This window comes from Larus michahellis, chromosome 1 (assembly GCF_964199755.1).
Source record: "Larus michahellis chromosome 1, bLarMic1.1, whole genome shotgun sequence".
Classification (NCBI taxonomy): Eukaryota; Metazoa; Chordata; class Aves; order Charadriiformes; family Laridae; genus Larus; species Larus michahellis.
Genome location: NC_133896.1, coordinates 7,678,600 through 7,706,161, shown reverse-complemented (window position 1 = coordinate 7,706,161; position 27,562 = coordinate 7,678,600). Strand labels below are relative to the sequence as shown.

At 44.7% G+C, this 27,562-nt stretch overlaps 1 protein-coding gene across 3 annotated transcripts in view; it reads right to left on the bottom strand.

Moving 5' to 3' along the window:
- CAMK1D (calcium/calmodulin dependent protein kinase ID) overlaps window positions 1-27,562 on the bottom strand; it is a 236,106-nt gene that overhangs the window by 48,478 nt on the left and 160,066 nt on the right. For all 3 annotated transcript variants that reach the window (XM_074573301.1, XM_074573302.1, XM_074573299.1), the window contains exon 4: window positions 910-1,048. In XM_074573301.1, the coding sequence (XP_074429402.1) occupies window positions 910-1,048 (139 nt within the window). The remainder of the gene's footprint in view (window positions 1-909; window positions 1,049-27,562) is intronic.

Genomic DNA, 27,562 nt, shown 5'->3' with positions numbered 1-27,562 from the left:
TAATTTGACCTGTTTTGTCAAGTGCTATTATCTTTACATGGGTACAATTCAAGGCCACAGCATCAACATCCGAGGCAACTCCTGTTTAGAGCATCCCTCCAAAACACAACAAGTGGTGTTATTTCATTCGCGGAATTCCTAATTTCTGGCAGTACGTTTTGGTAGAATTAACTAGCTCAGGAACTGACCCCACACTTTTCTTTTGACATTTGTATCTTTTTGTAATGCCTTCTGCTGATTTAAGATACTAAAAATGGGGAGGTTTGGCTGTGTTATGAAGTACAAGCCTTTCTGCTTATCTTAATGATAGTTTAAGATACAGGAAGGAAACAATGCAGAAATAATGTTTTGAATTTTATTTTTGCCAGAAAAGCTGAGAGTTTTTGATGTGATAACACAGTAGAGCTGAAAGGAAAATTATCTAAAAATCACACTGGCACACAATGTTCCTTAGAAGAACCTTTGCTTTTAAAAGTGTCTCCAAAAACACTGGTCAAAATAGCATGATAGGAAACCATTCAACTTTCCAACACTATTTATTGTTAAGTAAAAAGTAAGTATAGCATTTACTGCAAGACACTTTACAGCAGTAAACACTTACATCCCAGCTGACATGAGTTTCATGCCTTAATGTAATATTTCGGGTCTTAATGAATGACTTTTGTGCCACATGATATGTGCAAAACTGCCATTGTAACAGCATTGATTGCAAAGTCCTCATTAAAACCAGTTACAATGGGAGGATACGGAGCCTTCAGAGCATCTCTTTTACAGTAAAACCTCACTGAAACAGCCAGCCCCAGAGGAGGCTGGACTAAACATTTACTAACACACGTAAACGGGTTAGACTCATAATTATGCAACCTTCATCAACACTGCCTGGAGGACCAAGTCACGCTGCGGTCGTACCTTGAGGTCCCTGTGCACGATGCCCATTCGGTGCAGGTAGTAGACAGCATCCAGGACCTGCCGGATCAGGGTGCTGGCATCCTTCTCGGTGTAGAACCCTTTCTCGACAATGCGGTCGAAAAGTTCTCCCCCAGACACTCTGGAAAACACAACAGGACACAAAGGTGTGAGGACATAATTTGTAATGTGCTTTCTACCTCACTAAAGGATGGCCAGGGCCAGGCACTAGCCATGGGCAGTCCAAGCACACGTCCCTCTGGAGCTCTGGGGGCTCTCCCACTGTTCCAACAAGCATTTGGGTTTGGTTTCTTCATACTCCAAGGACTGGTCTCTGCCGCAGACACCAGAAGAGTAGCAAGGGGCAAAGAAAAGAAATAACAGAACTAAACCAGAAACAGCCATGGACAATAAAATCCATTACACATCAGAGAGTCGTCAAAGTACCTGGAGTACTGTGTCCAGCTCTGGAGCCCTCAGCACAAGAAGGACACAGACCTGTTGGAGGGGGTCCAGAGGAGGGCCACAAAGATGATCAAAGGGCTGGAGCACTTCTCTTGTGAGGACAGGCTGAGGGAGTTGGGGTTGTTCAGCCTGGAGAAGAAAAGGCTGCGGGAAGACCTTATCGCAGCCTTCCAGTTCCTGAAGTGGGGCTACAAGAAAGGTGGGGAGGGGCTGTTTGCAAGGGCATGTAGTGATAGGACGAGGGGCAATGGTTTGAAACTAGAGCAGGGCAGGTTTAGATTAGACATTAGGAAGAAGTTCTTTACAATGAGGGTGGTGAGACACTGGCACAGGTTGCCCAGAGGTGGTGGAGGCCCCAACCCTGGAGACATTCAAGGCCAGGCTTGATGAGGCTCCGAGCAACCTGATCTAGCTAAAGATGTCCCTGCTCACTGCAGGGGGGTTGGACTAGATGACCTTTAAAGGTCCCTTCCAACCCAACACATTCTATAATTCTATGATTCTACGATTCTATGATTCTATGAAAGGCTCATTAGAACTTGCAGATGGAAGAGACAAATCTACCCCAGCAAGAGACAGGGGAGCAGACACCAGTTTCCGCACTGTCCCACCCTAGTGAACTTCCTATAGGTGAATTCGGTCTGCCCTTCCCGCTGGTGCTGGCCCATCGGGACTGTAAGGCCCCCTACTTGTATGAGTTCCTGGGGTTCACTTTTCACTCCACCAACCAAAGCTTGGGTTTCACCCTGGAGGAATGGTCCCATTCTCCCTTCCCCCCCAGCAAGTGAAATGCATACAGTAGTTACTGCCAGTGCCTATAGAGTGTTAGTTCATTAAAGGATTCTGGGTCTCTGGCAATTTTAAAAGCTCTCAGGGGTCATCCCCTTCCTTTAGTCGTACATGTATGTTCATTTATCAGCAGCCACAAACCCTTTAGGCAGAGCATGGCCTCTGCCCGGCACTGGTAGCAGACAGTTATTGATGAAGGTGTGCAGATTATCAGCGCAATTAATCACTGGATGACACAGATGGGGAAAGGATTCCACAATTCAAAGAGGAAAGAAAATAAAACCTTGACATCCCGTCATTTAATGTCTGCTATATTATGCTTTTCCTCTGCCCTGCTAGAAATAACGCATTCTGAACCCAATCTTAAATAAAGAATGGACACATTAAAACTCCCTGGAGGAATATCTAGGGAAACAAAAGAGGAAAGAAACATCTGAGTAATTGAAATAATAAAACTGTCAGCAAAAAACTACCCTACTAGGGTAAATAAAAGATTTCCATTTTAACAAGCAAAACCTATTAAAAAATAAAATGTACGCGATATGTTTTTTCAGCAAGTTGCACCACTTAGCATATCATAAATAGTGCAGTAAAACTTTCCTTAAAAACAAAACCTAATAAAGGGAAAATAATAAATGATTACAGTCATTAAATACATATGGACGGGGAGCTTGCCATTATATGAACACTAGGTAATTCAGCCGCAGCCACTCCAAGCAATAATCTGCTTGAATAATGCCATGAAGTCACTTCCTTGGGAAGTTTGGAGCCTGAATGGAAGAGAAGGCTACTGCTAAAAATGAACACATTCAACTTCAAAACTGAAAAGCGATCTGGTAAGAAAAAAAAATAAACCGGATAATCCCCCCATTAAGTGCTAGGCAAACAAACCAAACAGCTTGCTAAAATATTGGCATTAAACTGAAACTCTGCTGTAAAGGTGAAGTTCACCCAGCGTCTGAAGTCCACCCAGGAGACCCCTGGCCACACCAGCAGCTCTGGGGCTCGGTGCTGGCTGCTGGCAGAGAGCGACCGGAGCAGCAGTGCCTGCGTGACAGAGGAAGATGCCCTGGTATCGTACCGAATCGGAGCGCCCGTGACTCAGGGCACAGCGGGGACGGAGGGATGGCAGGCAGAGGCTGCACTGGCAGAAGTGCCATCACATGACAACCTGCTCTGAGATGTCACCCTGAGCACTGCACAGAAAAACTTGAATTAAAACCCTTCCTTTCCTAGTTTCTCACAATAGGAGCTGCATTCCTCATATGTGTATAAGTACATATACATAAGTATACACACACCGGGTGTTGCTCCAAGCCCCTCTCAGCCCTACACCCTTTGCCCAACCCGTCGTGTGCCTTGCCAAGGGAGAATGGACGCAGCTCTGCCTCGCCGTTCACTGAAGGCAGATATAGTTTTATTGAATCTGGCTCCTATTAGCTGACTGTCTTTTTCTATTTCCCCTGCAGCCCTTTTGTTTCCTGTGGATTGATTGCACTGAAAATTGAGCCCACGCAGTAATTAATATGACTGAATAGGGCACATTTCCCCATGAAAATGCAATGCATGCTGTTTTGCTATTTCATACAGTCACTTTTGTTGTGTTCAAGAGATGGACTGCTTTAGTGGATACTAATTTACATCACGTGCTTTCCTGCACAAGGACTCTCTCCTTCGATGTTTGCAGAGAGTGTACTTCCACAACTATTTTTTCATTAAAATGACAAAATTTCCCTCCATGCCAGCTCACTCCCCATCCCCCTTAAGCCTCATTCTTTAATCGAAAGCTTTTCTTTGTCAAATTTAGTCCAGTGGATCTACTGTACTCAGGCTCAATCTGTTTATAATTTGCTTTCAACACATGGAAAATATCTGCAACCTCTTAAGTGATGCATTGCAAACCAGAGCTCAAACCAAGGACTCAGGAGCCACAGCTGGTAAGTTTGCAGCCACTGGCTTATCTGGAGCATCAACTGCAACACAGGTACAAGCAGAGAGTCGAGGGACCTATGCTGCTATTTATTCATGCGGTGACTCCGTGTCGTGGTACATGGGATTTGCATTACGTGCTTACACTCACCTATAGCGTGTCCCTGCTGTGGGGAAGTGTCACAGCTGGGGTTGACCTCCCAGGGATGCTCTGCAACTCAGCACCCAAGGCCATGGCTACTTTCCATATGGACCTTATGTCCACATGGCTTTTCTCCTCTGAAATAGGGTTAACTCAACCGTAACGTCATTGGGAATGCTGCTCCCTGTATGACAGAAGTCGATGCCGTTCCAGGAGCAAACCAGCAAGGGCAGCTGTGGGAGAGCATTCGAGCGCTAAGCTCATGGTGGAGACGTTGCTTGTTTGTCTAAAGCTGGTCTTGATCCCAACCCCCTCCACCCTGCTGAGACAGGACTTGGCATCCTGCTCTGAACAGACCTGGGCACTCACAAAGCGCTGCTGCGATTTGTTCCAGCCTTCATTATTCTGAGATACTTTTTTTTTTTTTTTTTTTTAATTTAATGGCAGCACCAGCTTTGCCCTCTCTTTGAGCAGGGCGCAGGAGGCAGAGTTGAAACTGCAGGCAGTAAGAGCAGAATTAGGTCTTTGTCTAAAAACAATTTAAGACAAAAATTTTCTGACCAGAAAGAAAAGGTAAGAGGAATTTCTTATTAGTGGAAGAGGAGTGCTCCTGTCTTGCAGCTGGCACTGGCTCGTGGGGCTGGATGCACTGTCCCGAACATCAGCACAAGGAACCTTTTTCCCCTGCTGATTTCGATCTTGGTTCCCTCCAAAGAAAAGCTGAAAGGAGGAGTAGCCAAGCGCAGCTACCTGAAGAGCATTTAACCCTGGGAACAGCTCAAGCGTCATCCTGTGATCCAGAGTAGCGTTAGCCCTGCCCAGGGTCTCAGAGCTGGGCAAAAATCAGCAGAGCAGCTGCATCTTCTGCGTGGATGCCTGCTGGGACCGCCTGCAAAGTATGTGTAGGTCCACCCCTTGGTCCTTCCTCAGCCACCAAAGGGTGACTCTCTCCTGGTTCACCAAGGGGTGTGGGGAAAGCCCAGTGCTTGGAGAAGGAGCCACATCACACATGGACGCCTCCAGCATGAGCCCTGCCTGGCTCCAGGAATATGGGAATCACTTTCAAAACAATGCCCAGAAGATTAAATTAGTTTAAAATGAAAAAAAAAAAAGCCACCCAACCATAAATACAAACACTTTTCACTTCAACTACATCTTTTACCTGAGGCTATGCACCTTTAGCTCATATCGCTGACTACCAAAATGAGCAAGGCCAGAACAAACATTATTTCCATTTTCTCATTGAAGGAAAGAGAGAACCAGACTTGCCCCAGCGAAACAACTGGGACATACAGCAATGTCCTGTTCCACAAGCCCTACCCGTGTGGGAAAGCTGCATTGCCATCAAACCCCAGTTTGAAGAGGTGCAGCAGGACACAGCTTGACCATATGAAAAAAAGAGGCATTATCTGCAGTTCCAATGGGGAGACACAGATTGCACTCTGGTTCCAGGGTTTCCTGAGATAGAACCTTATGGATCTAGTGTTTCACTATGGAGAATTAGTGTATCAACCATGCAGAACATCTTTCAAAGGATCTAACTTGGTACTGGAGTTTGCAATAAACTCCTATAGTCCTCTGGTCTGGGGTCCGCTATAGAAAGTTGCCCCAGAGACAGATTTTAAAAACAGAATCAGTGCCCATTGTTATATTTTTAATCTTTTTTTTTCTTTTTTTTTCTTTTTGGCCAGATGGATTTGGGGATTTCGTCTCTCATTTCTTCCCAATTGGGCATTTAAATGTAGATACAAACCTCCAGCACAGGCTGCCACACTCAGTGTCTCAGTTTAGGACTGATTTAAAAAAAACAAAACTTTGAAAATGCCAGTGGTTTTGTGCACACGGACGAGCTACCTTGTTATTTGGGCTGTGTGTGCACACTGTTGACTGAACACCCTGCACAGATGGTGAAAAAAGGTTGTTGAAAAACCTCACAATCCTCATTAGAGGCAAAGGAGAAGTCACTCTAACAGTGTCCTAATAATTGTAAAGACTCTGTTCGAGGGTTGGTGTCGGTCCTTGTCACTACACAGTGTCTATATTTTTGCATTTTCTAATTTACAGACGTAACTTGGGAGAGATGAGGAAAACATTTCAGAAATCAGTATCACACCTTTATATCAACCCGTTTCACCAAGTTCATCAGGAAAGAGCCAAACTGACAAACTGCAGGAAGAAGAAAGGATGGGATCAACCTTTATCCGAAGCAACCGATCCCTTTGCAGTACCAGCAGGAAAGCAGAATGTGCCAAGTTTCAAAGAAACACTTTTCATTAAAGATGAGCACCAACAAAAACTCGCTCGTAATTTAAGACTCCTCAACTCATAAACAAAGAGCCAGTCTCTCTGGATTGCTGATGTCTTTGCCAGCAGTGTGAAACCTGCACTCACGCGTTGCAGGTCACTCTATCAGGTACCTGCCAGACCAACACGGCAGCGGGGGACATCCCTACCTATATTTGCCTTCAGGTAAAAAAATACATGAACAAAAGAACAAATAAATGCTGGAATTAAAAAGATGTTAGCCTTTTATTGATATTAATGTATTCATCTTACCTTTTCTTTCTCTTGCTGGTACCATCTGTGTGTACAGATAAATCCTCTCATTTATTCACCCCTGCATCCCCCACCGTTATCAAGTGTAGGAACCTTTCTGCTCTATTGTAGGAGCTTGAAAAATAACACCCTTTGAAATATCACTTTGACTTCTTTGCCATTTGGCAAAAAATTGATGGGTTTTTTTTCCATCTCTTTTGGAGTACTGGCTGGAATTGCTCTGGATTCTTTACTGCTTGATACTTTAATTGTTTTTTATCAAAAGTCTTATTGATAAAAGTCAGCAGCGGTGGATTTACGCAAAGAATCCCATCAAAGCTATTCAGAGCTGGTAGGCTTTTCCCCCCAGAAGCGCATGAAGTTCACCTGATTCTTCACTGCAGTTCAAGCCATGATCTGGCCTCCGTTGGAGAAGTCATCAAAGCACCACCACGCTGGGTAAGAAGAATCCGTGCAGAAAGGCAGAGACATCCCTAGGGACTCACTAACCTTCAGCCTAGGGATGCCTAACTGAAAGAGGGCTGATTTCAGAAATTTGGAGCACGAAGCATCCCAGGCCAATATGAAAAATGGTAAAATATGAGCATCACCCTACAACTGTGAACAGCTCACCCATCAGAAGTTACGCATTCATGATTTCCTACAATATAAATCAGAAAAAGCACATAAGTCAGCCCCCCGGGCATGAAGCTGGAAGTGTGAGGTGAGATAAGAAAGACCAAAGGGACCATGCCTGGGAAGTTCTGGCTTTGAGTATTACTTCTCTCTAATCAAGGAATTCTTATTAATACAAATATTTCAATTTTTAAAATTTGTTTTGGTTTTAACGGAGGGCTTTTCTGTTTGGTTTTAAACTTCCTCTGCATTGTGAAAACGCTTGAGAACCAGAAAGCAAACCTGGCCAGCTCACTTTTCGAAAGGAAAGAAAAATTGGCTGCCCTCGTCTCATTGTTCAAACGACATAACACATAAAAAGAAACCTAGTAAACAGATTAATAGATTTTAGACCCAGAATGGAACATTATGATTATTCAGTCTGACCTTTTGTAAATATAAGTATGTGATTAAAATTCTCCTTGTGCCAATAATGCAAGGTGTTAATCAGGCAGGGACAGATATTGCTATAGAAATACAGTACGTCCTGCAGAGACTTGCCTTGTGCAGTATACACCTCAGAAAGCTACACTGGCTTTCTCATTTGCAGCACATCATAAAATATTCAGCCTGAACAAGGCAAGGACTTTCCTCGTTATTGTAGCTTTAAATCACTCACCTTAAAATCTGATGGTAACATAAATATATGCTCCAAGGCCACCAAGGAAAGGACATGGGATTAATTTTGGCTTATTTTTCCAGAACACAGGTGTGTGCATGTGGTAGAGAAGGATGGATGGGTGTTAGCACCCTCTCCTTTGACAGTGCTGTTCAAAGCAACGTTGCTGCGGGATTTATTCTGAAGGGCTGATTGTTCCTTCAGCTCTTCATCACCACTGCGATGGTGGCTGCACCAGAGGGCTGCCCCCCATCCTGAGGGGTTGTTTTGGAACAGTTTGGGCAAAAATGATGCGGTCACCTCGCAGAACCAAACTGAGCAAACTAAACCACTTTTTTTCCCTGCATTAAAAGTTTCAAAAGACATTTGCCGAGCAGTTGTAATGAGGTTGTGCTTTGGAGAACAGACTTCTGTTTCCACTGGGACAAGACCGTTAAGTCTCTAGAAAGCTCAGTTTGTAGTTTGGCAGTTAAAATCTTTGGAGACAACATTTTCCTTCACTGAATCCCTACCGTGGAGCTCTTTTGAGGTCTGTGATTTTTCAAGGTCGATGCCGTCCTGTTTTATTCCAAATTTTATTCCATATTCAAATATTCAACATCGTATTCAAAATTTCCCCTGGTTCCATCAGCGGTAAAAAGTGTGACAGCACTGGTAGCAACCAAATGACAAAGGACCTCAGGTTTTTAAGTCTCTTATGACTAAACCTTACTGACTGACAGCTTATGACAGCCCTTCAAATGCCAGCAGCCCACTTGGCTCCATCTATGCTTGTCCCCCCAGGCAGCGGTGCGTGGAGGAGACCCAGGGCCTTCCAGCTACAGCAACACTCCCCCAGTGCTGCTATCACTATTTATGAGGCATGTATCTGCAGTAAAGCAACCTGCGCTGATAACCCCACCGTGCAAGCAAATCAAACATTGTCGCAAACTTTCATGTCTCCAGCACTCCGCTGAGGTCTACAAACACCATGATGGGCAGAAGGTGGGCACACCTTTTTTTCAGCTTGATTGGCACCTCCACAGGAGCCAAGGAATCATCTAGTGTTACCAGACTGATCACACAAGTGTGTTCCTTGCCGTTTTAAAAAAGGCCTATGGATACATAAGTTGGCTATTCAGCCTGTTTTTCTTCACGGCTTTGCATTAAATGAAAATGCAAAGCCGAAGCTCAGCAACGCTGACTTTCACCTGTGACTACCATGTCAGTCAACGGTTTGATGTCGCCGCATATGAATCCATACACACAATGGATTCACCACAGGTTTCACTGAGAAAAAAACCCCAGCATTTTAGAAAATGTCATTAAAGTACAGACGGTATGCATTAAATAACTCAAACACTCAATTTTAAAGAAGCAATTACTTCCTGATTTATTCATTTTCTCATATGAGTTGTCAGTAAATCAACCCAAGCGCAATCACTCTTGCTCATTGTATGTATATATGATTTTGTTGCCTGAACCTTTCTCACTTTGCTTCTAGAAAACAGAAAAGTCAAGTTCTGTAGACAAACCACCACACAAAATATGTTTTCCAGCGTCTGAGGGCTGGAACAATGTATTTCCTAACTGCCGTCATATTCCTCCAGCTCTCCATAAAATAAGCGGATAGTTAAAATCTGGAGGAGATTCCTCACCTGACAGCAATTTAAAAGTAGGTCATGTTTCAGCACTAATAGGTTTGGGTTGTTTTCCTTTTGACTTGTTTTCCAATGGAAACCAACCTCGATGTCCTGCCAGCATTAACTAGGAAGAACAGACCTAAAAATAATGAGAACTGATGTAACTGAAAACGGATACTGTAAATTACGCAATGTATAGTAAACAATTAGGAAATATAAGATGAATGCGGCACTAGCAATTGTCATAAATATCAAAAAGGACCACAGAAAAGTACAGTAAAGTCACTCTCAGCTGAAGCTTAAACAGACAAGCTTTTCTGTGAATAACACTTAATAGAAATTCACTTTCATGTGTATGCTTCTTTTTCTGAGTCTGATTTCCACACACTTTCTTACAAGAAAGTTTGCAGGCAGACGTCGTTGTGGAAAGAGCTGACTTTAAGATAACATTGGGTGATACACGTCTCGGTGCAGAAAGAACTCTGGGGCTCCTTGTATCACCTGTATCTCACATAAATTCTGCTCTTTTTTTGTAGCTTTTCTATAGGATGTACAATACCTACAGACTTTGAGTTGTCCCTCTGTCCTGAACAAACACAACCAGGGAAAACTTAGCTTGAACCAAAAGGAAAAAGAAATGCAGTCAACTGGTCAAGACATGTTGTTGCAAAAATCGACTTGTCCAAACAGTAGTTAGAAATAATACCTCAGGAGCTAAATATTAAGACCAAACAAACCAACTGTAAATGATATAGGTATCTTGTTTTATCGAACTGTTACAGCAACTATATACATTTAAAAAGTCATTAATGTGCTCTTCAACTTTTGAGAAAGTGTGAAGAAACTTGCAGAGAATTGATAAACACAGAATTCTGCTCGCTTATAATGAAGTATTTCTTAAGAAATCTGCAAGTAACTAAAGTAAATACAAGGAAAAACCCATTCTGTGGTACATGCACAATTTTGCAACATACAAAACCTATAAAAATCAGGAAATAAATGTTGGACTTACACGGGACAGTTTGCTGAAATGCTCTGTGGCCATGCAAAAGCAAGCAGAAGGTTTGGGACAAAACCGAGTGCAAAGGAAAAAATAATTTATCCCCCTAAACGTCCATGGTACACTCGCAGCTTCATCATTTTGACAAAGTTCATCTCACCCAACCTCATCTCTTTCAGCCAACGTGAGGAAAGAGGCATTTCTAGGGTGTGATGCTGCTAAGGGCACACTTCAGGGTGTGAGGAACAGAAATGTCCATTTCTGTGTTCATTTGCACAAATCGCACCATGATGACCTTTATGGAAAAGGGTCATGAAAACTCTGGCCAAAAGTATAGTCAAGCTTGGGAAAGGGTAGAGAAGAAAAACAAGCAGGACCAGAGAGTTTCTCCATGAAAAGTGAGATCAAATTTGCAAAGGAAAGAGATGACAGAGATAGCACTCTACTAAATCATGAAAAGGATGGAGCACGGAAAAGGGAAATACAAGGAATTATTTCACAGCATAGATGAGAAATGGGGAATCCAATGGACTTAGCAGGTGGTGGATTTAAGACAAAAGCCTTTGTCATCTGAGGAGCAATCCTGGAACAGATGAATCTTTGGTATGACCCAATAAAACGGCGCTCATGTTCTTATGTTTGTGCTCATCAAATTAATTATTGAATTATTCACTCAACTCTGGGCTGAATGTGCATACCTACATTAAAGGAGTCTTTTGATTCACTCACTTAAAATCAATATGACAGATTCATAGATTTTAAAGCCATTATGATAATCTAATCTGACCCCAGACAAAACAAAGACTGTACAATTTTTGCCTCAGATCCATAGCTCCTGGCTGGACAAAAGACTAACGTTTAGCAGTGTAGCCAGGCTTGACTTAGAAGATACCACTAATCCCTTGTCTGCTTTGTCGAGTGGTTAATTACACACACTGACTAATTACATTGAGTTTTTTTCTGATGGTAATTTCTGATGTCCTGTCATTGGATCCCTTTTTACACAGACTGCAGACTCTCTAGCAATATTAAAGCAACCTTACTCTTTTTAAGCTTTGGTAATTTCATTTTTCCTGTTTCTATCTGATGTTTCATTCAGAAAAAAAAAATGCTATTCAACAGCTACTTTCACAGCCTTTGTGAAGAGCTAACTAGAAGCTGAGTGCATATACAGGGATGCACGCATTTCCAGTCCTCCAGTTGGAAACTTAAATTACCATGTTGGGTATCTTCACTTACATCTGCATCAATAAAGATCTAGCCATTCCTGGACAGGATATGGACCAGTACTTAGCATCTGTATTTCAATATTGAATCAAAGGTAATCTAAGTAGAATATAGAGTTTCCAATTACCACTCTCTTCTGAACACCATTTGTTGACTCTACGACATCTCATGATGTTTATCTCACCACTGTTCAATCAGAATATCCCCGTTTTCCAAGTGGAGAGTGAATTTCTCCAAATTTGAGCGGTGTAGAGAGACATCAAACTGAATTCTTACTGCTTGGATGCAGTCTCAGCTAAATAAAACTTATGTGAGTGTTTAGAGCAATATTATATCTTAAGCCAGAAAATTCAGTTTCAACTGGAGCTGCAAGGGCACTTGTAATGTCATTGAAAGAACCAGGAGGAACAGGAATTGAATTTGGAGGCCTCAGGATTGTATGCAAGTTGATGAATCTCTTGCCCAGTCACCTCTGAAGAGGGGACAGGGGACGCAGGCCATGGTGAGAGAGGAGGAATGGCGCACACAGCCAGATTAAAGCTGTTAAAAGCAGTTTATGGCAAGCACATTGGTGTAAATCCCACTGCCCCAACCCCACTGCAATCCATGACGCCAAGCATACCCTGCTGTGTCCCACCTGAGACTTTCACCTACCCTATTAGTTGCAATTTTTCACATTACCCATTCTTTTCCAGCTTCGTGCAGGACATCTGTGAGTGGACGTGATTTGTGATGCTGCTCGCGAATTGCTGACGGGCCAGGAACAGCACTCGCGACTAAAGCTTCATGTTTATTTGCAGATTGCCAGCTGCCTTCTCCCATTAGCAACAACTAATTACAACTAATTTCCAAGCTGCGCCCTTTGCACAGATAAGGCACGGCAGGGGCCGGGAAGACCGACTGATTTATTGTGGTTTGGCTGGAGGGTGGGCAGCACAGATATTCTCTCACGGCCTCAAGCGAAGATTTATGATGTACAAAAGAGGCACTTTCTTAAAAAAAAAGAAAAAAAGGGGGAAAAAAAAGGCATCTGGTCCTAATTCCTGATACACTCAAACAAAACCCAAAAGTCAGGCATGTGAACCACAAACACTCATGTGATTTCTGCTCTTTAACTACTGTGGGATGAGCTCCTCAAGGAGATGCCGCCTATGGAATCCCTGTGAGAGATGGGAAGAATGAGGTGCCACCAGCAGCCTGTGAAGCAACGAAGCAAAGCCAGCCAGCAGAAAGGACAACCTCCAAAAATGCTGGGAAACCGCGAGTGAAACCAGCTGGGCACGGAGAGGACAGAAAGGATGATCCTGCCAACACCCTGTGCTTGCTCAGTCCCTGTTGGCTGCCCGGCACTACAACCAGGCGCCACAGCCACAGATTTACTGGGTTTATCCTGTGCAACAGCAAATTTACTGCCTTTTGAAAGAAAAAAAGCCAACCCACCCTTGCTGGAGGGAAAGTATTTGTTGAAAGATATAGCAGGAGCATAGTACACAAAAGAGAAAGTTTCCAGAATGTCCTACCTAAAACAAATGTTCCCCAGGGCTTATTTTAATAATTCTTCAATTATTGCCTTACTGGTAGCTGATTTAGTCCAGGCCATTGAGATGTTTCTAATGGAAATCATCAATTCATCACGGAGACGACTTCCAAGAGTCTAATCACCCAGATGAAAACAGACACATGTTCATGCTAATAATGAGGACTCCAGCGAAAGAGGGAAGGTTTTATGTATCTGTTATTTTTAAAGGTTTATTTGCTCCTGTGTCTTAACAAACCAGGCTGGCTGACTGCCAGACATTCTGTTTTCACTGGGACTGTCCCATGGCCTTGGGAGAGATTTTAAATATCCACTTATACATTATTGCTCCAAGGCTGCTGTCTATTCTGACACTTTACACAGTTTCCCTGACACAGAAAATGAAAGTCTCCAGCTAATTCTTCATTAATCAACACGAGTAGCTCCACAGTAATTTTATTTTCAAGACAGAAGAGCAAATCAATGGCAACAAGCAAATCCTTATAGTTCATGCTCAGTGTTTTTGGAGTTTGTGTTACCATCGCTCTGTCTTTTTCTGTACTATTTTTCAACAGGTGAGTTTGCGATAAACTGCAAATACTGATGTTTGAAAAAAGCAAAGCCATAACTGATGCAACAAATGATCAAACTCATCTGGAAAAACTGAGAAAAGCTCAACCAGATCCTCCCCAATGCAGTAATCTGTGGGAGCTACGTTCACCAACAAAAGCCCAATACAGCACAGTTCGAAGACTCTTCTCTATCTCACAGCAAACACCTGGGTCATCTTCTCCAGGTCAGACCATCAGTGTGAGGATGGCACCGATGCTGGGGCAGAGCACAGTGACACTCCGGTCCATCCCACACAACAGCACCGTAAAAATCCCCCTCCCAGGAGCAGCACCCCAAAGGCAGCTCCTGGGAAGCAGCACCCCGAAGCAGAGTGGGCAAAGAGTAAGGACACGGTCCTCATTTCTCCCCAGGCCCCTCAGCCTCCAAAGCATCCAAAAGGGCTACCCCAAAGCCTCAAAGAGAACTTGCTGCCTCCTACTATTTGCCAGGCACTGCGCACAGCTCATCTTCGAGCTCTACCTCCTGGGGACCGTAAAGGGTATAATTCCCCCGTGTTTCGCATTTCATATTTAATCTGCCCTATAAAATCCCATTCATGAGCAAGCCAGCAAAAAAAATACAAGCTGTAAAACTGCACCAGCTTCAGGTTACAGCCATGGAACTGCCTCTCCCAGCTCAGCCTTGCTGCTCCCGGGGAGGCCCACGGCGGGAGATGACCCCAAGAGCATGCTTTCTGCCAGGCACGCTGGCCACAGGTGAGGTATAAGGCAACACACATGATTCGGGACCTTATCCCACTTCAGGGGGATGCAAAGGGTTGTGCTGATGGGCAGGATGCTGAGCTGGTCTGAGCTGCCACCGTAACAGCCCACCACACCCCTTAGGGAATCCTTGGCATTACCACTTAATTGCTATTAACTTAATTTGGACAGTATAGGATCTGGTAAAATCCTGGGCATTCCCGCTGACAAAACAACATGACTTCATAATTTCACAGATTCAGCTGTGACTTAAAAAAGTAAGTTTTTTATCTTCCTTTCACGTTTTATAAGGATACTCCTAAGTGCCAGTCTTGGCTCTGTAGCATCTGTTGCCTATGTTATAAACACAGTCAGGTAAAAATTAAAATCAAAAGCTCCTCTTCCAGCCCAAATCAAAACTAACGATTACATCAAACCCAAACAATAATCTAGCAAATACAGCCCTCACCGTGTTCCTGGGCTGTGTGATTTATACACCAACTAAGAATGCCGGCGAGTTTAGAAAACAGATGGATACTTAGGGTATTTTTGCTAGTCAGAGCACATTGCAAAAACTCATGGACAAAAATGAAATACAGACTTTGGCTGCAGGGCTCACAAGCCCTGCACCGTGATCCCGAGTGTCCTGCATTTGGTGACAGCATCTGGCAAGCGATGGGCAAACCCTGAGTGGGACAGACCCAGGCGTGCCAGTGGGGTTGCACTGATTACAGCAGTGGAGGATTTCACCCAAATGAAGTTAATCTGGGGCTTCACAAGGAAGCAAGTCCACAACCAGTACAACCAGCAATCAGCCTAAGATTATGAAGAAGGACATGGCCAGGCAGTGATGCTCTTTATATAGCAGAGCAATTAGTTTGAAGTGAGTTTTATTCTGGCACAAACCATATCTATAGGAAACTTATCTATGGTAGGTACTCCAGTCACTGTCCAAGTACAGACGAGATCTGAGCATCACGGAGCCTGCCCAACGCACTCAGCTGAAGAATGCCGCTATTTTAGCTTTTAAAAAGTCTGTGCCTGGTATGTGCACATAACGCAAGAGAGCTTTTGCAGGATACCTGCTTTTGTCAAGCAGTCGCCTCCCAGCCCCTCGGAGCCTGCACACTGATGCACAAGTATTAGGGCAAAAATATCTGTGCAACTGGTTGCCTTGCAGGAGAGTGATTCGGAGGTTGAAAACAGAGGAAACAGTATTAAAAATCAGTGCACTCAGTCCAGGCGCTGCCAGGGAGGCACTGACTCTCCCTAAGCCAATGCGTGCAAAATTAGCAAACTGCTGTTACGCTGGTCCTAAGGAAGAGATCAAAGAAAAGTGCTAAGAGTTTAAATACCCACAGCTAGATGGTCTGACCTCTCTGCTGATCAGGCAATTTTTTGTTGCCTGCATGCCAAGCAGGGTCTCACTAACACCAGATATGGCAAATAAATAAATCTTACTGCAGTAATTACAGCTGATACTCACAATTTGAGTGCTGCACCACAGCCCCACAATTCTTCTCCCCAGGTCCCATGTGCCAGTGGGCAAGGAGGTGAGACCTGTGGGACCATTGCACTCCCCTGCAAAGATGAAAGCATGACCAAGGCAAGAGCTTCAAGTCAGGGCAACGGCATTTAACCTTTGCTCTGCCACCAATTTCCTCTGCAACCTTGGGCAAGTCACCAAAGGATGAACCTAAAAAGGCACTTAGGTGCCTTCAGGGGAAATGAGGCATCTGTGATCAAATGCATGCTTTGGATAACTTGGGTACCACCACTGCCAACAGCTCAAGACCCACCATGCAGCCAACTGTGAGCAGCAAAGCTCTCAGGACATGGAGCACAAACTCCACTCCCCACTCCAGCTGGAAGAGAGGAGAGGGACATGCAAGCCAACAGCTCCAGCTCTTGGAAAGTGCCCTAAACCACAGGGTGTTCTCCATACCTCCTTCTGAAAATGTTCCACCTCGCAGAAAATAACTCAAGACTCCCTCAGCACCGTAACACTTACTCAGCACCATGACTGCCTTATTGATGCTAATGTCACGGAGCAATAACGGGGTCCATTAAAATGAATGTCAATTGTTCCCTTAACCTTTGCAGGGAGCCAGATTCATCCCTGTAAGAAATATGTTCATCCTGTCCCGCTTTTAGTAGATGGTAATCTAAGCCCATGTCTTTCATAACTAACTGAAAAATCGCCAAGCCAAGTTTGGTCTTGCAGATGGAGAGCATGTCCGTCTCTCCGGCAGGCAAACCAGGTGTATTTACGCAGTGGAAGAAGCCCATTCACTTTAGCCATTTGTTACAGACCAGTATGGAAAACAGATTTCACGCTGATGATGATTTATAAAGTGCTTTCAGGCAGCCCTTAAATAATAAGTTATAACCAGGTACGAACATCCAAAGCCACCGCTCTCCTGCCCTTGCCGTGTGTTATTTATGCTGCTCTGGTTGCAAGAACTCAGCTCCCTGGTCCGGCTCCTCGGCCCAGCACCAGGATTGACCCGTCTCAGCGCCACAGATGTCTGTTTTCTATTTGGCTGCGGTATTCCCTGTGCAATATTAAAATGTCATCAATTCAGTTTAACAGGCCAAGTAAAGGCCTTAGTCAACCATTTAACAGCTAAGTAAAACATATGGCAAATGCATATCAGTCCAGGGACTGCATTAAAAGTTTAAGGGTTCAATTAAGAGGAATCTTGCTGGTGTGTTCTCAGGGGGTTAGGAAAACAGAAATGCCAAATGTTTCCCCCACTTGTAGCTGTTAAGCACCAGGCTGAAACCCCCTTGTTAAAGTGCTTTTTGTTACAGTGCTATTCCAGTACGTTAAAAGCACCTCTGTATAACACTCAGTTAAAATAAGCTATTTATGGGGGAAAATGGAGCTGATATTTTTATGATTTTCTGGGGTTTTTATAATTGTTGTGCTGTAACGTCCTACCTCAAGCACCTACGTTCAGCGTCGCCACCTGAATGCTGAGGCTGGAAGTGCCCAACCCTCCCGCAAGGCAATGCCAGAAATCCCAGTGCTCCCGAGGCTGAAGGCTTAGCCCCAAAACCAGCCAAACTTGACTTTCAGAGCTGAGCGAAGCCCTGTTTGAAGCTGCAAAAACAAGCTGCATTATTACAATTGTTTTTTATGGTTCGGCTTCCTTAAGGACATGGTCACCTAGCAGAAAGAACATGTTAATTAAGTAACACATCTCCCCCAGAGCAGCGTCTCCAGATTCAAGCAGGTATTGACAATATAGCAGACTGACAATATTGTTGTAGAATAATAAACATATCCCAAAACTCCCCTGCTTGCAAAAACAGACCTCCCAGCTCCCTAGGGTCTAGTCAAGAGGCTCCAGGTGTTGGGTCTCAGTCTGACGTGTCCATCGCACAACCATGGTGTGCATGTCCCATATAGACAATGCGGACACCACCACAAACCAGGCCCAGTGATGTGGACGGGGCAATGGCATTGCAGCTGCAATCGGGTTGTCCCTGCAGTGTAGGACCCCCCCCAGGACCCACAACTTTCTGCAGCATCCCCCTTGGTCACCTTGACACCAAGACCCCCTGGCAGCACAGGCAGGAGATCAGGTTGAGGTGCAATATATAGGGAGCGTGCAAAAATGCTGAGGACAGGCTGAGAGTTGGGGTTGTTCAGCCTGGAGAAGAGAAGGCTCCAGGGAGACCTTAGAGCCCCTTCCAGTACCTAAAGGGGGCCTACAGGAAGGATGGAGAGGGACTCTTCATCAGGGAGTGTAATGATAGGACATGCGGTAAACGCTTCAAACTGAAGGAGATTTAGATTTAGATTCGATATTAGGAAGAAATTCTTTACTCTGAGGGTCGTGAGGCGCTGGCACAGGTTGCCCAGGGAAGCTGTGGCTGCCCCATCCCTGGAGGTGTTCAAGGCCAGGCTGGATGGGGCTTTGAGCAGCCTGGTCTAGTGGGAGGTGTCCCTGCCCAGGGCAGGGGGGTGGAACTAGGTGAGCTTTAAGGTCCCTTCCAACCCAAACCATTCTATGATTTTATAAAAAAAGCAGTAGCTCCTTGGTGGAGCAATTAGATCGCAAGACTGGGCTTGCTCCAGAGACAGACGGTGCAACAATAGTCACGATTTTTGCTGCTGTCGTTATTTATAGGCACAAAAATGTAGATCATTTAGAAACTCAGAGTGAGCTGCCAAACCAGATATGGCAGCTGAACCCACTGCCTAGCAGTGTTTTAGGATATTCTCTCCTGCAGCAGCAGATGCAAACCCTGCAGGGCAGCAGCTCTGGAGCGGGAGGATGCAGCTCTGCTGGCACCTGGTCCACACCGGCACATGAGCCACCAGCCCAAGACAAGATGGCACATTTCAATATTCGTACTGAAAAGAGCGGTGAGACGCTGAGGTCTGAATCACTGCAGTCAACGGGCATTTCTGCCCCTGACTACAAAGAGGTTTTGAATTTGGCCCTAAGGTCTTCAAGCAACAGATGGGACATGGGAGGAAGATGTGATCCCACATCTTCCATCCCATCCTCTGTGAAGGACTCCAGCTACAGGGAAAGACAACTGCAGCTACCTAGAAAAAAATACACACAAGTGATTTCAGCAGGTCTCAATACAGTGAGTCGGGTATTACAGGCTCCCCAGGTCTCCTCTCTGCCGTGTTGCTCTCCCCTGTCACTCTCACGAAGGTTTCCTCCTTCTGGTCTCTCCTGGTTGAAGGTACTGATGATGCTCTGAGTTTATCTCACGACCCTGCTTCTGTACCATGCTCACCGGTTTTGGGAGATCACTGTCCCCCTGCCCTCATCACCCCACCTGGGAAATATCCATCCCACCTCCACCAGCGCTGGGGGGGGTCAGACCACAAATGGCCCCCGCTCCCATAGGGGCACAACACTGAAACTGAGGATTGTGAAGAATTAATTTATTTTTCGTTTATTTTCTGTAATCTGGTACAACTAAACCCAACATTAAAAATATTTTTAAACAAAAGCCATACTGAGAACAGATCATGGGGCACACTGCTAAAGCAACCAGTGATTCAGACATTAATGCTTTTTATTAAACAAATAAAACACTCCGACGAATGCCTCAGAGTCTACAAATTATTCTCACAACTATGCAAAACTACTTTATGTTTCAGCTTTGGGGCGTTGTTTAAAATTTACTCTAGCACTGTTTTCAAGAAAAGTCAATTTATTTCACCCAAGTGGAGATTTAAGACATCAGGGAGCCATCTGGTGGTTTGATTGCCTTCTAATTAAAATTCGTCTCTTGGGCTCTTGACTTCCTCTGATGCTGAGCTAAATTGGCTGGCCCAGAGGGTAAATGCAGAGAAATTAAGTATCGTAAGATGTGTGAAAGTAAAATGCAAGTATATGGAATTTCAGACAAGATTCTGCCATTGCTTTGTAAATGTGAGTTGTCCACAAAGCACAGATGATGCACTTTTACTCTCAGATTTTTTATATCTTTTTTACAAGTTTAGAAGTGGAATAAAGTTTCACAAAAATGCCCCCTATGACAGAAGAAGAAAAGTAAAGTATTAAGTAATTTTATGTTGCATTTCTATGGTATTAACATTTTGTTTCTTAGAAAGCTTAACCATTTCCCCCCATGACTTCATATGTTTTGAAAGAGAAATGTATCTGTGGCTTTGGAAATACAGAAAACAAAAAGAAAAAAAGGAAGAAAAAAGCAGATACAGAAACCAAGCATTACTGCTGGTTCAGGCATTCCCCTGGCATTTTTTCCAGCAGGGAATCAAGGCCCCATCACCAGTTTCTAGAAGGGTACCCAGCCTTGAAACCGCTATGGAAAAGGGTGGAGGTCACAGCCTGGCACCATCTCCTGGGGCAGGGGGCTGAGGAGAGCAGCGGCTGCAGCTCCATTTGCTGTTGGACCTCGCCATGTTGGTGCATGTTAAATGTGTTGGAGTCTGGCTGCCAAACTGAGCTCCTCCAGGGCTCGGCAGAGGAAGGACTTGATAATTTGGCTAATTGAATTAGTGCCGAGTTGCTCATTACTGTTCGGAGACTGGAGCAAATAACAACAGGCAAATTAGGAAGCTCTTCCCACCCTCAAGGGTGGCAGCAGCTGGGTGAAAGTCTTCATGATGACAGCTTTGGATGTCAATATTTATATTCCAGTTGTCATTTGGGATGCCCAAGTCCCTCTTAGCATTTGGCCCTTATCTCTCCATCCCTGCACAGTTATGCCTCTGCAAGTTTTATTCCTGGCTCTGAACCTCCTAAACAGAAGCTCAGGCAGGGCCAGATCAGATGTGCCTGCTCAGGCCCACCTCCAGCATATCACATCACCGTCACCACAGGGTCCCCAGCGGGGCTGACATTGGCCTGAAGCAGAAAAGCCCCCCGAAACATTTTGTTGGGCTATAGCGGACATTTAATTCCACTCTCATGACAAATCCCAATCTGGAACAGGGTCACCATTGTCATTACCGGGTTTATCTGAAAAACAAACCCATGTGCTTGGGTTTTTTGAGCGTACCGAGAAGAGACAACTCTGCAGAGCTTCATTGCACGCGTCTCATTGGTAACTGTGCAAACCTCCCCTTGGACTATGGAGAGGTGTTAACTAAGAGTGGGGAAAGATGGTTACAAGGCTGTATATCCTCTCCAGGAGGACAGAGCAGGTGTCATTCCCAGAAAAGGTGGCAGGAGTTACATACAAGCCTCAGCAGAACGATGCCGTGCTGCTCTCCGGAAAGGAGCGATGCCTGAACCCTGGGATGCCAGGGCTTTCCTAGAGCTCCAACGCCATCATGAACCTGCCTGGGTTTCCCTGAAAAAAAAACCCAAATCCTGATTTCAGCCTGAATTGGTGCCACCACGTCAAAAGAAAAAAAAAAATACAGAGGAGGAAAGTTACTCAGAAACAAACCAGCAATTTCTGAGCTTTGTAGCAAGGGGAGCACAGACACTGGTTTTGTTTGATGCATTTGGCAGGGATGTCGCATGATTCATCGCTAAGACTTTCATCCTTCGCTGGTCGGTTGGTGTTCCTCCTCCTGCTCCTCAGCCACTTTTTCTACTCGCTTCCAGTATTTTCATCATTTGTATTTCTCTGCGATCCCCACAGGAGGAGCCTCAGCACCACTCTAGCAGGCAGAATCCCAGACTGCCAACGAGCTTTTGCACTTTCCCCCTATACACACGGCTGTCCTTTCAGTCATTAGCCAGGAAATATTTTTTCTTAAATTACTCTGAAAGAACATATTGATCAACCTGGAAAGAGTTCCTGGGGATATTTTCCACAGTCTGAGATCTCTTTAGTCAGCGGCACTTGGTGCATCAGGAACTATAATTTGAGAAGGTGATTCTCAATTCCCTGTGTAGGGGATTATTTATGGGGGGAAAGTTACATCCAAAAGCGTTTGCAGGATCATGAGATGAAATATACTGTTATGTTAACAACTTCTCTGCCAGCAAACCCCAGGAGATTTCTGAAGTGTTGGAGTGTGGCTGGTAAAACGGCTTCATCTTAGAAACAGGCAAAACTAGGTTTGGAAAATAGTGCGTTTCTTTTTTGACACTACCACAGGCTCCTTCTGTGCCCTAAAGCACATTTCCCCCCTCCGAATGCCTTCACGTCCCCTTCTGCTGTTTGTCTCACCTATGAGTTCCAGGGCTTGTGAGATCTCCAAGGCTAGAGCAATTTATCCATGCCATCGCTAACCCCATGGCACAGAGCATCGCAGCATCCCCCATAGCCAGGCCGGGAGCACAGACGGATCCCTCCCTGTCCATGCTCTCAGGTTTTCCAGCCAGCAGAGGATGGGATGCATCGCCCCACAAACCAGGATCCACTCAGAGCACATACCTGGGCCCAGGATGCTGGGAGATGCTCCCACCTTAGATGTGCCCTTAGATGTGTGCTAAGAAAAATCTCAGTCGGCCTCTGGTCTCCATTCTGGCACAGAAAAACAGTCAAACTACATTTCTGTGACTAAAATTTGCTGGTAGTAGCAACAGTTGCTGGAGGAACTGCTTCTCCATGCTCTAAGGCTGGTTAATTAGAAATCTATAGATTGACGTTACATAAGAAATAACAGATCTTTTATTTTTCAGGTGTTTAATTATTAATAAATTAATGAGATGGAAACTGAAGTGCAAGGAAAAATGGTTCTCAGTCTGAAGGCAGTTAATATAAAATCTAAAATGCATTTTCTTCCAGCTTATTAACTTTGAGATTGATGTAATAACCTCAAGAGGTTTTTTTTACTTTGTCTCTTAAGTTTATATTCAGATTTGCACAAAAGTAGTTTCTATATTCAGACTAGATCTTGAAAGAATTTTCTTTTACAGGGTGAATTTTCCTATTTGGCAAAACAGAACAAAGCCACTTATAAAATGTGGTAAAACCTGAAGATAAATGTTACTCAAAAAATTCTTACTCTCCAGAGAAGAATCAACCTGAGCCCAGTTTTCCATCACTAAAATACAAAATGTACTCTGCAAAATTGCAGGAGGAAATTCATTATATGGCCTGTTATTGCTCACGCATCACCATACCCAATGCACCTGCAATATTGGCCAGTTTCTGTCCTAATTTTCTTGGCTTTGGAGGCAATTTCAAATTGCAGAAGGCACAAGTGGGGGGAAAAACTCCTGCACCGTTTTTTCCATCATTGTTTTGATTGTTTCCTCCGAAGTTGCAGGATCGCTCCCTACTTCTCTGTCTTGTTCAGCCTTGAGTGACAGATCTGTTCACACTTCATTGGTAGGATACTTCAACTATTAGGAAAGAGAGTCCCAATACCCATCATAAGAATTTCCTTTTCTTTCATTCTTTTCTCACTTTCTCACCGTTGCCACCCTCTCTGAGGCAGATGTCTCAAAACAAACACCATCATGGAAACCTCCGCTTCGATGTCCTTTGGGTGAGTGGCTGTTTCCCAAGGTCTTGCAGCCAATGGGACCCTTCCCAAATTCTCCTGCACTTCCTCTGTGAGCTACCATGGGAGTCACCACTGCTGCTATAACATAAACCCCATCAGGATCTCCTCCTCCTCCTTCTGCAGGTGTATGGAAACCCATCACTCGTACCAAAACCACCACAAACTCCTCTCTTCTCTGACACCGAGAAACGCTGAGCTGTTTATGGAGCACGTTACTCTCTTCTAAAATTCAAAGGAATATGTTAAAATTACCATAACTGAATGTCACAGGAGAGATGAGCTCCAAAGTTTTCTTTGGATTTTCTTGCTCAACAGAAGTTTTCTGCAGACGGTATTTGCTTTTCCCTGAAAAAATGGACACGTCCTTCTCCCCACCTCAGCAAGAGCCTGAATCACAGCTCACCCAGCATATGGAAAAACTCACGGTGACTTCAATGGTTTTGAGCAATGTCCCACATGCACACGTAAGCTGTTAACCGAAGTGCCCTTCCAGACCACAGTTTATCCTAGCCTGGGTGCTTGCTGATGTTCCTTCTCCAGAGTGAGAGAGGCTTACAGAGCCGCACTTGCCGTAGCAGGTTACCAGAGCTGCAGAAACTGTTCTCCTGGCTTTTTTAACACCTGCAGTTAGAGTGAGTAATCAGAAAAGGTCTGTCACAGTTTTCCAACAGCAGCCAATTTCTCTTCCCCTAGCAGTCCGCATCCACTAGATACCGTGCATAACATAGCCCGTATTAATCATCGCTTGGTCAAACTAACCTCTTGAGCTCTTTTAAACTCTTCCCAGGTATTTCTGCCAGGCTCTTCTATCATTTCTGGACTTCTTGTCACGGATAGTCTCAATATCCTAATGCTTTTTCAAACATTGTGGGTGATGCATGAAACGCTACATTCCCCTGTCAAGCCCTCAAAATAACCGCTCTATACTTAGAAAAGGAAACACCTCTCTGTTTCAGCCACTGGGAAACGCTGAGCTGTTTGTAGGGCACATGATACAGCTTTCAAAACTCACGAGAATATGTATTTCCTTCTGCTGCGGGCACTTGTAGGCTCCCTCTTTATCAGGGAGATATCTTCACAAAACTCACAGGGATGCATTTACATCCGAGCACTTTGCTCCTCCATCAAATACCTCACAAATTACCAAATGTTTCAAAAATTATTAGGAAAGATGTAAGGAAGGAACAAAAAGACCCATGTTTCTCTCTGGGAAATCAGCTTGAAATGGATGCTGTAAGTAACATATGCAAATATCCGTTTTTGCCTGTGACAATTTAGTTTAGACCTTAATTGCTTAACTGAATCACTTTCAAAGTGCATAGTAAAATAAATGACTGCAGAAGCCTAAATGTACGAGTATAAATACCTTTTTAAACATCTTGAATTTTTAGACAGTGAATCAAAGAGAAACAGAAGGATGCAGTCTTATTTTTAATCACTTTCCTACTACTCAAATTATAAGAAACAATGAAATACATCATAAGAGACATCTTGAGATATTTTGGCATGCTGCTAAACTGAAATTCAATGGCTTGACATGCTATCTCGGGTAGTTTAACTTTGAAGTCTCTGCTAATTCTTCTCTGGATTATTGCCGAACATAAGCTTGATTTCAAAGCTCACCCTGTTTGGCTTTGCACATCTGAACTGAGAATGACATAAAACATTGTAAGTAGCTCCTGGGGAACTTTTTAAAAGTGTTATTGACGAGAACAGTGTTTGTGTGCCGGGACGGCCATGTGAGCACTGGAGAGCCCACGACACGCCGGCAGAAGGGCAGCAACGAAGGGAAGCCCGTTGGGTGCTGCGGTGGAGATTACGCCATCTTGCCTCTTTGGTCTCAGCAGCTCAAACGTCGTGGCTTGGCCCATGCTGAAGGCTGAGCCTCCTGACAGCCAGCCATGCTGACAAATTCACAGTTCCTGGGGGTGTGAGACAGCACACCGACACCTGCCCACCACAGCCTTCCAGCACAGTCTTCCTCACCCTTGTCCACTCTGTAACAGCAGGCACAGCCCGTTGGGTTTGCAGCCCTTAGAGCGGGAGTCCTGTTGGTTCTCTCTTCCTCACAAACCTGTTTTTGAGTGTGGACTTTCCCCAGAGACCACCTGCGTGTCTCGCCTTTCCCGCCAGCTCTGACTCAGCCAGCGTAGGACTGCGAGCAGCAATGAGAGGCAGATCCGTGACAGCTTCCTCCCAACGTACTCCCTCCTCCCCTCCCTCGCCGCCAAGCAGCTCTTCACACCGCCAGGGAAGCACAGGATGCTGCTTTAGCACCAACTCCTACCTACCAGCTGCTACGTTTAACTTGGGACCAGCAACGGTCTCTCCGCCCCGGTAGGGTAGCAACCAGCACAGCCTCCAGGACCAGAGACACCAAGACCAGCCCTAAGACTCCCCCTCTCCGATCCTGAAATTGTCCAGGATGGAAGACACGCCGGTCGTCTCAAAGAGGTTCTGGATTTGCTGAAGGATCTGACCATGCAGATCCAGTTTCAGGATTTGGGGGTCTCCTGCTGCTGGGAGGAAGATGTAGGACACATCTACCAATGCCAACTAAATGAAGGCCAGGAAATGAGCTTAAGCCCTCACTTAAGCACCTAATGCCTATAGTCCATGGATCCTCTCCTAGCTCACACCCTGGCTCGGTTTTGGGTCACTACAATGATATCTCTCTCCAACACTTCCTAGCTTCCCACACTGGTCACCAAGTCACGCAATTCACGCCCTCAGTGTAATGCTATAAAAGTGCTGTTGTGGTGGACTGCAACGTGGTCCTTCACGTCCTGTGAGACACTCCAAACTGAGAAATGCCAAGTAGCATATTGATCATGTGTGAGGGTCATCATGGCACTATCTGGGGTCTTGAGGAGACCAAGGGCCAAATGTTCCATGGTGTGGATGTACCTGAGATGCAGAGCGGACTGGTCATAAGCAGGGTAGGTGCAAGTCCGTCCTAGACGCTTGACCTAGGGATCATGAACGAGCCCTTCACCCTGTTTATTTATCAGACCCTATTCAGCCAGGACTGGGAAGAATTCTTTGTTGTGAACATCAGGTTTGGTTCGTTCCTGCCCTTTCTCTAGATATTTTACCTGGGAATTTTGTTTGCCAAACTATTTTTTACTTCCCTGGTTTACCCTAAGCACTCCACCATCCCATGCAATGCAGAAATAGTTCCAATAATTACAGCCCTACCCAGAGGCAAAACCTAATCTTTCACCTATGGGACTGATCCTATCAAAGTTATCAGAAAAATTCTAGCCAAATTCAGCAAAAGCACGTTGTGCCCCTAGATGTGAGCATGGACACCCAGGGAGTGATAGAGCCAACACCTACTCCCCGGTGGGCACAGAAGGCAGATCACTGCTGCTCGCCCCTATCCTCATCCCGCTAGTCCTGTTTGTTCCCCGTCTTGCTTCCAGTCTCCCCACACAGTCCTTGAAGATCCCTTTGAGGCATTTGGTTTGTATAGTAAAAGGAGCAGGGCATTCCTTATTGCATGTGAAATGAGATTATCTAACGGTCCCAGATGGTTTGATGGTTGTTAATTTTCATCAGTCCATTGCTTAACGCAGTCTTGACAGGAGAGGAAAACCTTGCTCGATGCAGTTGAGCGCAGGAGACAGATCAGGGCAGAAATCACTGGGCCAATAGGGTTTCTAGACACATCTGTAACCCCTTCGCAAACTGGTGGTAAGCACTGGATCACTATAGCCACAGAATTGCCATAAAAAACAACCATTCCCTAGTTTTTGAGGGCAAAATTTGTCATTATGCAGACATGGTGCTTCCTCTGCATCGCACAACATGTGTGGTCGCTTGTGCTGGTCATTTGAGAGATGATCTTCCTAGGTGTACTACAGCCTTTAAACCTTTAAGCAATTAGTATCAGTCTGAAGTTATCTACCTA